Genomic DNA, 12,657 nt, shown 5'->3' with positions numbered 1-12,657 from the left:
TCTGTATGAGAAACTTTTTACTAACTCCCGTGATGCAGATTATAAAATGCAGTTTTTCTCCTTTACACAGACCTCCAACCATAAGAAAAATACCATAGAATATTCGGAAGTTGTCTAGCTTCATCCTTTCTCCATTGCCCGGCATCTCTTTGCAAGAAAGTAAATTAATAAGTCAGGAGTTAGGACCCAGAGATAAATTTTAGACTTACACGATCTGACAGCTGACTGGAAATCAATGAAGTGTAGTTTAAGAAACATCACACTGATGTGAGATAGTTTGAGACTATTTATCCTACTTCAGGTGTCTACTTTCCCCTCAGGTTTCACTTTGGGCTTTGAATCACTGCATTTCCTTTCTGAAACCCCCTTTTCCAATGGAAGTACCCTGTTGTTAAGAAGGAAGAAATTATCTTTCTAAAACTGACATCATGATGCCGGCAGATTTTATCCTGGTGCTCATTGTCCTTGGTGTCACTCCCTCAGGTAAGCTCAACTTAAACTAAATTAAAACTTTACAATTGCAGAAAATTCTTTAAGCAAGGAAGGTGAAACTATGCTGTTGATATGTTAGAATTAGAAAATGTAATGTATCTTTAGGATAACCTTTAAAATGTGGCTTCAGTGAATAATTCTTTGAAATCTGTACATTGCTAAAGAAATCATATTTATGAATTTCATAATGTCTATGCTTTTTTTGCATTATTCCTTTTGAATCATTATGAGTTTGGCAGGAAGATACAAAAGCAGGAAAAATGTTATGAAATGCACTGAATGTTACTCAGAGAATTGTTAAAATATTTGGCACAGAAATTTATTCGATCAACCCTTTGACATCATGTCTGCTAATAATCATTACATCTGTGTATAGATACTTTTATCCAATATATCCTCTAGACGTATATAAACACTTTAATAAATTTGCATATGTAGGTATATTTTGTATGTTTGTACATCATAATTAAAAATATATATCAAGTGTCTATGGACACGTGTGAATTTTATGTGACTGTTATCCACCTGAAAATAGAGGAATTCTTAATAAAGAAAGAGGGCAAATGAAAGGAGAGAGAGGGAGAGAGAGAAGAGAAAAAGAAAAAGGAAACTGAAAACTTCAGGAGAAAGTGGTCATTTGCATCTGCCAGTTTTCTGGGTTTTGAAATCATTTCACTTTTTGCATAACTGAAGAACAGAAAGGTTTTCCCACTGTGCCAGAAACCAGTTAGAGACAGGAGCCAGATGGTGAGAAAATAGTGTTATCCCATTAGCAATTTGTATTTATTTGTTACTAGCATTTTTGCCACATTTGATTATTGCAGTTTTCAGATGGAGAACCAGAGACACTGAGATAGATTTGCTCAAGTCCTGAAATAAATCCTAGATTTAAAAATCATAGAACTGTGAGGCACACACACCCGAACATTATCATATCTTCAAAAATGTAGCCTTTCCCCATACTGGAGACTCGAAAACAGAGCAATTTCTAAGTGCAGAGAGCATCAAACCCACTTTCAAATAGCACTAAATTTGGTCTCTGCAAAGTCTTAAATGCAATTTGCCAAACATAAAAATAATTTCTGTGTATTTTAGCAGACAATTAGCATACATGTATTTAATGGGGGGTTTTTTTGCCTTAACTTACTAGAATATTCTATTTACTATGAAAAAATTGATTCTTATCATTCTTTCTTCAGAGAAATCATCTCACTGGTTAGCAAGGGTGTTTAGCAGAAAACTTCTCAGTTCACCTATGTATCCTGCTCTATGCACAGTAAGAGTTATATAAGAAAATTGGAACTGGAGGAGAACTTAGTACTCATTCTCCTTTGTGTAGGCTGCAAGAGTTTGGGAGTGTATCCTGAGATGTATACATCTGTCATAGATCTATAATGAATCTATGTCATAACGTGTAGTAACTCATATTTGCGAATATTTCTAGATCCATTGGAGTCTATTTCGATTTTTAGATTTATGTCACCTTTCCTTGAGTTCTTTAACTTTACTATGCATCATAAAGAAAATGGTTTTCTTTTGCCACATAAAACTACCTTCTTCAAATTACAAGGGGCAACCCCTAATTTGTATATTTCTGGTTTTGGTGAAAAGGATAAATGCGTATGGCCATGTGACATCTCCTGTATTGTTAATTCATGCTCTGTGCGTTTGTGTCTGCTCCCAGAAATAGGGACTGTATCTTATTTATCTTCCTGTCACATGATGACACGTGTTTATTCATTTGGCAAATATTTATTGAGGATCTCTTGCATCCTAGGGATGGTTCCAGCATGTGGGGTGCAAGAGGGAATAAAACAAAGCCATTCTAATAACCTTTCATGCTAGCAAGAATTCATTAAATATTTATTATTTGATTCCATTCTGTGAGATTGCTCTATGTGTTGACATAAAAGACTACTATACTTATGATATGATTGTTTTGGAAAAGGAGATGATAATGGAAGATAAAACCAAAATATACCAAAAGATGTCAAAACAAAAAAGAATACCTCTCCCAATCACAGCTGCTGAGGTTTGAAATTCTTCAAGTATTTTGTTACTCTCCCAGCTGAGGACAAGCAACAATGTTGTCTTCAATAAAACCATAAATAATCATGGGAAGTTTCATTTATTAAGTCTTATCAGTTATTTATACCTTAGTGTGAGTGAGTGTCAAAATGCTGCTGAAGGTGGGTGTTGCTATGAGAATAAGGAGAGAGCAGAGGGTCTCAGAGCCTGAAGAAAGGAAAGGAAATCAAGAAGATGATCAAGAAGAATAAAGAGAGCAGGTCAAGTTGTAGTTTCCAAAGAAAAATTTCTTGTGTCAAGCTGGTACTGGGCGCCGCATCCAAAGCTCTCACGATTCCATGTACTGGGGCTGAGAGATCCTGCCTCCTTACAGGGAGTGAGTCCTGACTAGTCAGTCCCTTGACAGCTCTAGTTACCTTCACCTGGATGCCTTCTCTGTGGCAGTAAATAATCAGCCAGTGAAGGGCTCTTCCTCAATCAGTGATGCACATTAAACTTTAGTTCTCTTTTGTATCTTTGGAACAGCAAATCTTTTACATTAATAGGTCACATTCTGTGGCTGTTTTGTGGACATAAAGATCCTAGAGGCACGTGACCCGTGAGTTACAGGGGCCTTACCTATCACCCACTCCCTATTTTTTTGGGGGGGTGTGTGTAAAATGCCTTGCTTAAGATCACATGGCTTAGAATTAGGACCAGAACTCATATCTCTGAATCTGAGTCCAGAGCCTCTCAATATTAAATAAATATTTACTGGATTCTCATTCTAACAAATGACAAGTTTGGCAACAGACTCGGCATCCTGAGCCAAGAGAAGAGTGCCCTCCTGGAGCACTTTTCCAGCCTGAGTTTCACATGGAGGAGATAACTGGAATCGGGCAGAGCACTCTCCATCTCTGTCTGTCCGAATCGCTCACATGTTCTCTCTCTGCTTCTCCCTCTTCTTGCCCTCTACCTCTGGAGTTGTATGTCTAGTCTCAAGGGAAATATTTTGACAAAGAAAAATGAGACAAAAATTAATCAGGGGGGGAAACTTGAGTTTAGGTGAGAAACAAATTTTTTTTAACCAAATGAAATGGTGAAAAGCTTTAACAGGCAGGCAGCACACATTCTCTGATGTGTGTGTGTGTTGGGGGTGGGGAATGTGTGCAAAGCAGGACTCAAAGCAAAGAAATTTGGGAAGACCACGGACAAATCTGAAGCAGGATTGCTCTCTCACTGTAAAGCGTTGGCTGTCCACCTCCAAGGAGAGTGACCAGAGTAGTTCCCATCAAGAGTCCCCAACCCCCGCCCCGGGCAAAGCAGTCTGCCAGATGCCAATTGCAGCAGAGGAAGATTCAAGTAGGATTACAGAACACCATCGCCAGTGCTGAATCTCTCCCTAAGACCAAACAAATATAATCTGCGACCTGGAATAGATTGCTTTAAACAACAGTAAAGTATTTTGGAAAATACAATGCTAAAAACAACACAACAAAAATAGCAGTAACAACAAACATATGTTCACAGAAGTGAATTGTTGAAATTATTTCTATGTGGCAGTAAGGAGACCATAGTGGAGGAAACAGTCTTTTGCCTCCTTAATCCTCAATGAATCTCATGGGCTGGTGGGAAAACTATTGACTTGGGAGTCAGAAGACCACATCTGCCACTTCCTAACTGGGTGACCCTGGGCAAGTCACTTTCCCTCTCAGTACCCCAGGATCTTCACCTGCTAAATGAAAGGCTTTGATAATCTCGAAGGTCCTTTCCGGCTCCATTACCTTTGTTTCTTTATCATTTCACTTTTCCTCCCTCTTTAGTTAATGCTGGAACTATTTAGGAATACAAATGCTCTCCCATCCCTCCCCTTCAGGAAGCTGACTTTGAGAATCACAAGCACCCGCATTGGGGGTGGGGCTGGAGTGGGGTGTGTCACTCATCCTCTAAGAGCAATTTCTTGACTTGCCAATGAATCGTTGAGATGTTTCTTAGACTATTGGTCTTGACTAATTAATTTAAAATATAAGTTCCTTTGCAAAAAATTGGTTTACACAAATCTTTTCAGGAATCCATTTATTCTATAAAACTGGGATCCCCTGTCCTGGAAACCCCGAGTACATCTGTGGTTCTACATCCTCTGGAGCTATGAGCTGGGTTCACTCTGACTCCTTCCCTTGTGCACAGAAAGTGTGTTATGGCCTTTTGTGTAATTATGCATTAATTTGTTCATTCACCAAATCTCATCAAATATTTATCGAGGCTCTGGCCTCAAAGAATCAATGGTAGAAGCACTTGCCCTTCCTCATAATGGTCTATTTTGCAAAAAGAACAAACCAGAAATATTTCCAGGCCTGTGCTCTATGTCTGCTCCAATAACGTCAAGGACTTGAGCTTCTATTTTGGGAAGGTTAAGGAAGCTTGAAGATATTACGCAGAAAGCATCAAACCTTTGGTCTAACTCTCTCTCTTTTTTTTTTTTAGTAAGGTCTGTTTTGGTTAATACAGATTTGTAGTAGTTAGCTCAGGCTGTCATAACAAAAGACTACACTACAGACGGGGTAGGTTAATAAAAATTTATTTTCTCAAAGTTCTGGAGGCTAGAAATCCATAATCGAGGTGCCAAAAAATTCAGTTTCCAGTGAGAACGATTCCTAGCTTGTAAACAGCTGCCTTCTGGCTATGTCCTCACATGGCTATTTCTCAGTGCTTGTGTGGAGAGAGATCTTCCTCTTCTTACTAAGACACCAATCCTGTCTGGTTAGGGCCCTACCCAGATGACCTCACTTAGCCTTAATGACCTCCTTATGGGCTCTTTCTCCAAATACAATCACATTGGGGGTTAGGGCTTCAAAATATGAATTCGAAGGGACACATTCAGCCCATAATATTCAGGCTATTTCTCAGTGCTTGTGTGGAGAGAGATCTTCCTCTTCTTACTAAGACACCAATCCTGTCTGGTTAGGGCCCTACCCAGATGACCTCACTTAGCCTTAATGACCTCCTTATGGGCACTTTCTCCAAATACAATCACATTGGGGGTTAGGGCTTCAAAATATGAATTTGAAGGGATACATTCAACCCATAATATTCAATACAGATTTATGCTTTTTCTTCCTTGATTCAGCAGCTCACCCTCTGATATTGGCAACATGGATTGAAACATATACAGGTCCTAAAAGGGCAGATTTGCTCGTTTCCCTTTAGATCCTAGTGAAGAATAGGATCCAACTATCCTCACAGAGGGCATGGCTTTGGGAGTGGCAAATGTGGGAATGTCAAGGTCTGAATTTTATAAGCTCCTTCCTAACATGTAACTCCACCTTCCTTCAAAATGATAGTGAAATTTTCCTTCCAGGAAAAGGAGTTCAACAGTACAGTCTCTGCTCTTCTTACAATCCCTTTTATGTCCAAAATTATAATAATTCAAGGTTGCCTGAGCTAAGAAGCGTGTGTGTGTGTGTGTGTGTGTGTGTGTGTGTGTGTGTGCGTGTGTGTGTGTTGATTCAGACATGATGCAGTGTTCTCAGCCTCCCTGGAACGTGTCTATCTGTCGTGAGATGGTGTTTTAAGTAATTGTACTCATTGGGCTGAACTGGGACACAAGGACTCTCAGGGAAAGTCAGTAACCTGGCACTCTCGGCAGCTGGGACGGGACTCAGATGCACATAACAGTGGCTATAGCAGCTTAGCCAACTAGGGAGATTGTTTTTCTCACATGCCACAAAATTTGGAGGCAGGCTGTCCAGGGCTGGTATGGCAGTCCTGTAATGCTATCAGGAACCCTGGTTCTGTCTGTCTTTCTATTCTGCCATCTTATGTGTGTAGCTTTCATCAGGCTTGCTTGCATACTTGGGTGGCCAAATCTTTAGATAGCATGTCCAAATTCTAGGCAGGAAGAAGAAAGGGCAAACGGTAAAAGATGAAAAGTGAAAAGGTGCGTATTGGATTGAGTCCATCCTCTTCAACAATACTTCCTGTAAATATCACTTAGTGGCTTCTGTTAGTATCTTAATTGGCCACACATGTATCACATGGCCATTCCTAGCTGTACGGGAGCCTGAGAGGGAAACATTTTAAGTTGGCACCATGCGATCCTGAATAAATTTAGCATCTGTTGCCAAGGAAGAAAGAGCAAATGGCTGTTGGGCAGGGAACTAGCAGTGTCTGCCACAAACAATATTGTCCTCCTTAGAGGAAGGCCAGAGAAAGAGGACAGCTGTGGCCTCCCTGCTACTCTCCTCTCCCAAACAATTCAGCCCCGGCCCAAACGCTCCAAACACCACTTGGCAGACAAAAGCCAAGCAGCTAACTGCATTGCTACTCAAGTGCTCCTTAGCTCAGCAGCCACTGTCACAGGCACTGCCCTAGGAGCTGGCGAGAAAGCAGTGAAGAAGGCTTCCTAGAGCTGGTATTTTCTAGTGGGGCAGACAGACAATAAACAAATAAACATATAATCTGATCAAGTGCTCTGATGCAAGATGAGGTACCATAAGGAGATAGAGTGTGGGAAGACATTTTTAGATCATATAGCCTGGAATGACCTCTTCAAGGAGATGTCATTTGAGCAAAGAGGGACAAAGTGAAGGAATGAGCATGGGGCAAGAGAGTCTTCCCAGAGCGGAAGCATACTGAGCTGTTCTGGAAAGAGCAGGTGAGCCTGAGGCACCGAAGAAGGGGTAAGGGCAGGTGGAGGAGGGCAGGCTGCAAGAACTTGGCAATGTTTTTTCTAAGGTTGATGAGAAGCTATTTGGAGGGTTGGAGCAGAGAATTGACATAATCTTCTTCTTTTAAGAGTTGGCTCTAGCTGCTGGGTGGATAATGGACCGTGAAAGGGGCAAGAGTGAAAGAAATGAGGAAGCAGCACACGGATTCAAGAGATAGATGATGGAGTTTGTGATCGGGTGGTACCAGTGGAGACGATGGAAAGCATTTAGAGTTGTGATGTATTTTGAAGGAAGTTAAGACCAGATGTGAGGTAAGGAGATTCTTGAAGTTCATACTGAGGAAGTGAACCCCCTTTCCCTCAGAAGCCTTCAGAGAATTTTAATTCCCTTCCTTCCCCTCCATTTCCAGTAAGACTTTTAGGGCCTTTACAGAGGGCTGCCCTGGCAGCCGTTCAGCTGACCTGCTCCTTAATGCATCTCTGCTTGCTGAGAATAATTGAAGCATCAAAGTGTGAGAACGGTTAGCTTTTTGAATAAATAAGCACAAATGTAAGGTTACATCTCTCTCTATCACTCATTTGCATTTCAATATGCTTTCTGAAGTGGAAGATGAATGGGTGGGGTCAGACAGAGCAAGCGGCCTGTCTTATCCACACTTTTGTTCACCCCAGGAGCGTTAAGCGTGCATTTTGAATTGCTACTTCCTTAGTAAAGTGAAAGTCTCATGCACATACAGGGAATGTGTGCTGTCATGTGTTTCTTCTCATCAAGAATCTTTGAGTTTTGATCCTGTAAACTTGGGGGGTGTCTTGCTTGTGATCATTGCCCATCATGTGTGTCACTCAGTGGAAAAGAAAAAGGTTTTGTATGGTAAAGCATACCGTGCAGAATGAGTTGCTGTAGGATATTAATAGGGTGCTGAATATACGAAGAGAGGGGCTATATTTTAAAAAACAATAACAAAGAGCTTCCTTGTTTTAAATTTGATAGCATAGCATGAAAAGAAACAAAATGTATCCTTAGATTGCATTCCTAAACCATTTCTTCAGCCTGAGGGTTAAAGCTTGAACTTGGGGTGTTTCTTGGCTCTCACACATTTAGGGGTGGGGAAGAGTATGAGAACCTGGTTGTTGACCAGAGAAGGCCTTCAGACGGGAAGACTTCCTCAGGAGGAAGGCAAGAGGACACTGCAGGATACGTGGCAAGTGTTCAGTGGATATGTGCCGAATGCATGGAAAATGGCCCTGACATGTTCCTTTCGTCGGTTCATTCAAACAGATATAAAATGAGCACCTGCTGTGGGCCAGGCATTGTTCCAGGTTCTAAATAAACACCATCAAATAATACCGTGCCTGTCATCATGGAGCTCAAGGGAAGGACATCAGTGACAAATACGCAACAAATTGTGATAAGGTTTATGAAGGAACCAAAGAGGTGCTGTGATGGATACTAGATTATGCCTGGAAAGGGGCGGCCTCTCAAGTGAGATGGGAGCTAGAGAGTAAGGGTGTGGCTATAGGTGATCTTTTGGGGTCAAGGAGCTGACCTCATGATGAGAAAAATTCCATGAGAGTAAAGGTTTGGGTAAAGCATAATCTACCTTTAGCTTTGTGTTATGGGCATGGAGAATGGTTAAAGAAAATCCCTGTACTCTCAAAACTGCCTTTGCTGAATTAGGCTGTTTAGAAGTATATGGAGTTCCAGGCCACAGGATGCGAAAGCAGCCGTTTTGCCTCTCCTGTTAATCCAGATTCCCTCATGATTCTTACAGCTGCTGTGGGACTCAGCTCAATAGCCGAGAATGAAGATGCTCTCCTCAGACATTTATTCCAAGGTTATCAGAAATGGGTTCGCCCTGTATTAAATTCTAATGACACTATAAAAGTATTCTTTGGATTGAAGATATCTCAGCTCGTAGATGTGGTGAGTAATCCTTGGCACTATACACTGAAAAGAACATGCATTCTTTAAGCTGTTTGTGAGTAAAAGTTTTATTTTGTTTTCTTCCCCATGTCTGCCTTTCAGTTTTAAAAATAACTTCTTGCGAGAGAAAATCTGCCCCAAGAAGCTAGTGAAATGACCCAAGGAAAGAATGAGAAGTGTCACGGAGTACGTTTTTATTGCAACACTATTAGTGTAGAACCTTTTCACTGGAGGGTGGATACGGTTGCTAGGACCAGAATTGCCCCTGGTGGGTTTGCTATACCCAGCACGAGCGCCCAGGGTGAGAAGATGGGGCTGGAGAGAAGGGAGAACTGAGCCCAGGGCTGATCCAGTGTCATTTCAGCCGTGGGAGGGCTGGCGGGAGTGTCTGCAGGGAGAGAGGGCAGATAGATGGTGACAGCACCAGAGTGAATGGTGACCCCATCGTTGTCCTGGATTCTTTTAGGTCCTTATACCTTTCCCTGACCTCACCCATACTTTAACATTCTCTGTTAATTTTTTTGCTGGTCTCTCGCTTCTGCCATAATTGCGTTCCTGGGAAATCAGTGACCTGTAACAACCCAAATTCTGTAAAATCATCCTGCCGTGGTCCTCACAGTCCCAGAAAAATCCTCCCACGTTGCTCAAATCTCCTACCCCACCACACATGCACACACACTCACCCACCCCAGCTGACTCAACATCCCAGGATTTCTCCTAGAAAATCATGCAAAGCATCTCCAGTTTACTTAGTATTTCACCCTAATTTGTACCCTCGAAGTATTTTCTCGGTTATGTAATTTTATATAAATACCACTACGATGATCTGCTACAGGCTTTAATTATTATTTTTTATTTTAAGCAAAATATGAATAATATTTTAGAATCCCATGCCATTTAACTGTTCTTAAGTTGAGAATCCTTTACACTTTGAATACCTCGAAGGTAAGACTCAGAGAGGTCTTTCTAACCAAAAAAAAAATTTTTTTCAAAACACCACTTATCTTAAATTGAATTTACATCTTTTTAATTGTTATTTTCTTAGGATGAAAAGAACCAGCTGATGACAACAAATGTGTGGCTCAAACAGGTAAATGTCAATCCAAGGATTGTATCTCTCAACTTAATTATTTCTATTCTTTTCTATTTATAAAGGCTCCCATTTGAAAACTAATTATTTCAAAGAGCATATTGGGTTCCTTCGGGAGATATGTGGTAATATTAGGTCTATTATTTCTGTTTTATTTTCCAAGAGTCAGAGAGCAGGACCTGGAGGCCCACAGGCATGCCTTGTTCTGTATTGTTGCTCTGGAGTGGACTGCCCACGGGGCAGGTGAGAGGGTGTCTCTCTGACAGTGAGGTGTGGGTGCTGGTCCCTAAGCTACTTGGAGAAAAGGAGGGAAAGCCTCCAGGGTGCAACTTTTTCCTATTAACGGTACTGCAACTGGATGAGAAAATCAGTGATGTTCAATTCTCCCTCACCTCACTGGCCCTCTGCAAAGATATACATTCCCCTTGCAGGGGAAAGAAGAAAAACTTTTTTCTCTTAAAGTGTAAATATGCAGAGGAAGTCAAGAAAAAGAAAACAAAAACCAAAAAACCTTTCACTGCTTTACACACACCTCCTTCTCCAATTGTTCCTTGGGATTAAGCTCGTATTAGTCTCTTGCAGTGATCCAGGAACCTTTGGCCAGTGATACTGAGATAGTAGGTGCTTTTCACTTTTTTGAGATTTTGAAAACAAGATATCATTTCAGCCAAAGAAAACAAGGTTAGACATTAAAGGAAGAAGCCATGGGCTCCTCGGGCCTTAACTAAAGCTTTGGAAATGACTTCCAGCAAAGTTATGTCGCCAGAATCATAGTGGCCTTGTGAGTGCCTCTAGGTCAAGATAGAATCAAAACTTAAAATTCTCCAACACCCAAAACAGAGCAAGAGATATCTGCAGGAGCAGGGTAGTCTGACACTCAGAAAAGCCAGACTGCTGACATAGGTTCTCATTTCATCGAAGTGTTGAAAATAATAGACTTTCATTGTATTTAATCTGCAAAGTGTTGTCAAATCTCTTATCTCGTTTAATTTCTCAGTCATTCTGGATTAGCAAAGCAGGTATCATTACCCCCATTTTTAGAGATAGAAAAGTCTAGTAACCCATCTAACTGGAATCTGATTTCTCAGTTTCTGGCCTTCTCTGCCACATCCAACCTCGGCACTAAACGTCAAGACTTGTTTTTAAATTATAGGAGGAGCCGAAGTAGGGAAACGTCTGTGCATTTCATAGAACTGCAGAGAATATTATCAAAGCTGTTCTACTCACACGGATTGGATTTGGAATGGGAATGTCACAATAGGTATTAGTCAATAAGTGCTATGTTATGGCACCAACAATATGGAAGCAAGAAAGAAGGATGAATTCTATGGCGTGAGTGGCAGGCAAGGAAGGTTGCATGGAATAGGAGGCATTTGAATTTCATGATGATTTTAATTTATACTTCTTTTTTAGCTTTTTAAAACTAAAAGAGTAAAAGAAAGATAAAAGATAAAAGAAAATGGATGGTAAAAACACAATAAAATTGGTGCTTAAAAAAAGCTACCATTGGTGTTTTACACAGATCTCAATTTCAGAGCAGCTAATAAATGCCTAAGATTTTTCGAGCACTTACTAAGTACTTCGACTCTATGCTGAGTGTTTCATGGGAATGGACTCATTTCATTCTCAAGCCACATTATAAAGTAAGTTATGTTATTATTTGAACTTTGGAGATGATAAAACTGAGGATTGGAGAACTGAAATGACTTGTCCAAGGTTGCACACTGTTAAGGGAAGTCTGACTTATTTGAAGAAAACTTTTGCTTCCTCAGACTGGAGCAAGCTGTTGGGAGATGTACAATTCTCCTCTCAGTACTGTTCCTGTATAGCCTGCTTCCTAATCCTGATCTTCTAAGGTTTTCATTCCTCAACTTCTAGGACATCTCATAAAGTTGGTCTAGAAAGAGATTTGGAGAGAATGAAGTGAAGATTCACTCTATTTTCCATTCATTCTAAGGAGTTATTGAGCCTACTAAGTGCCTGCTAGATTCTGGATGTACAAAGAGTAAAACAAAGCCCTGCCTTCAAGGAGAGGACATAATGTCAATTGTGTAAAAAATAACTATTGTAATATGATAAACACCATAAAGAAAGTATACATAAGGTACTGAGTTGCTACAAAAATGTAAATGAGACAAGAGAAAATCAGGAAAACCTTCCAGGGGGAGGAGGTATTTAAATTGAGTCTTACAGAATCAACAGAGGCTATGCAAACCAAAAAGATGAAGTTATGAACCACTTGTATAGAATTCTCAGTAACATGACTTCTCAAAGCTCTCACACCAGAACGAACCTATTGGAAACTCCAATCAGCCTGTATAACTCTGCCAAAATAAGACTGAAATGATCACAACCTCCTCTTTTCTCATTTCCCTCCCAGACACTGAAAAATGCTCTCTAATTTATATCTACAGAGATAATAAATTTCTGGGACAAAAGTATGTTCCATGGTAGCATACACAACTGAGATGCTTGGGG

General features: G+C 40.5%; 1 protein-coding gene across 1 annotated transcript in view; it reads left to right on the top strand.

The window, feature by feature from the left end:
• The first annotated feature begins 428 nt into the window (after window positions 1–428).
• CHRNB3 (cholinergic receptor nicotinic beta 3 subunit) overlaps window positions 429–12,657 on the top strand; it is a 19,301-nt gene continuing 7,072 nt past the window's right edge. Inside the window, exons 1-3 of the mRNA XM_006916264.1 lie at window positions 429–483; window positions 8,938–9,089; window positions 10,135–10,179. Coding sequence (XP_006916326.1) covers window positions 429–483; window positions 8,938–9,089; window positions 10,135–10,179 — 252 coding nt within the window. The remainder of the gene's footprint in view (window positions 484–8,937; window positions 9,090–10,134; window positions 10,180–12,657) is intronic.

This window comes from Pteropus alecto, unplaced genomic scaffold, assembly GCF_000325575.1.
Source record: "Pteropus alecto unplaced genomic scaffold, ASM32557v1 scaffold24, whole genome shotgun sequence".
Classification (NCBI taxonomy): domain Eukaryota; kingdom Metazoa; phylum Chordata; class Mammalia; order Chiroptera; family Pteropodidae; genus Pteropus; species Pteropus alecto.
This window is presented reverse-complemented; position numbering and strand designations above follow the sequence as displayed.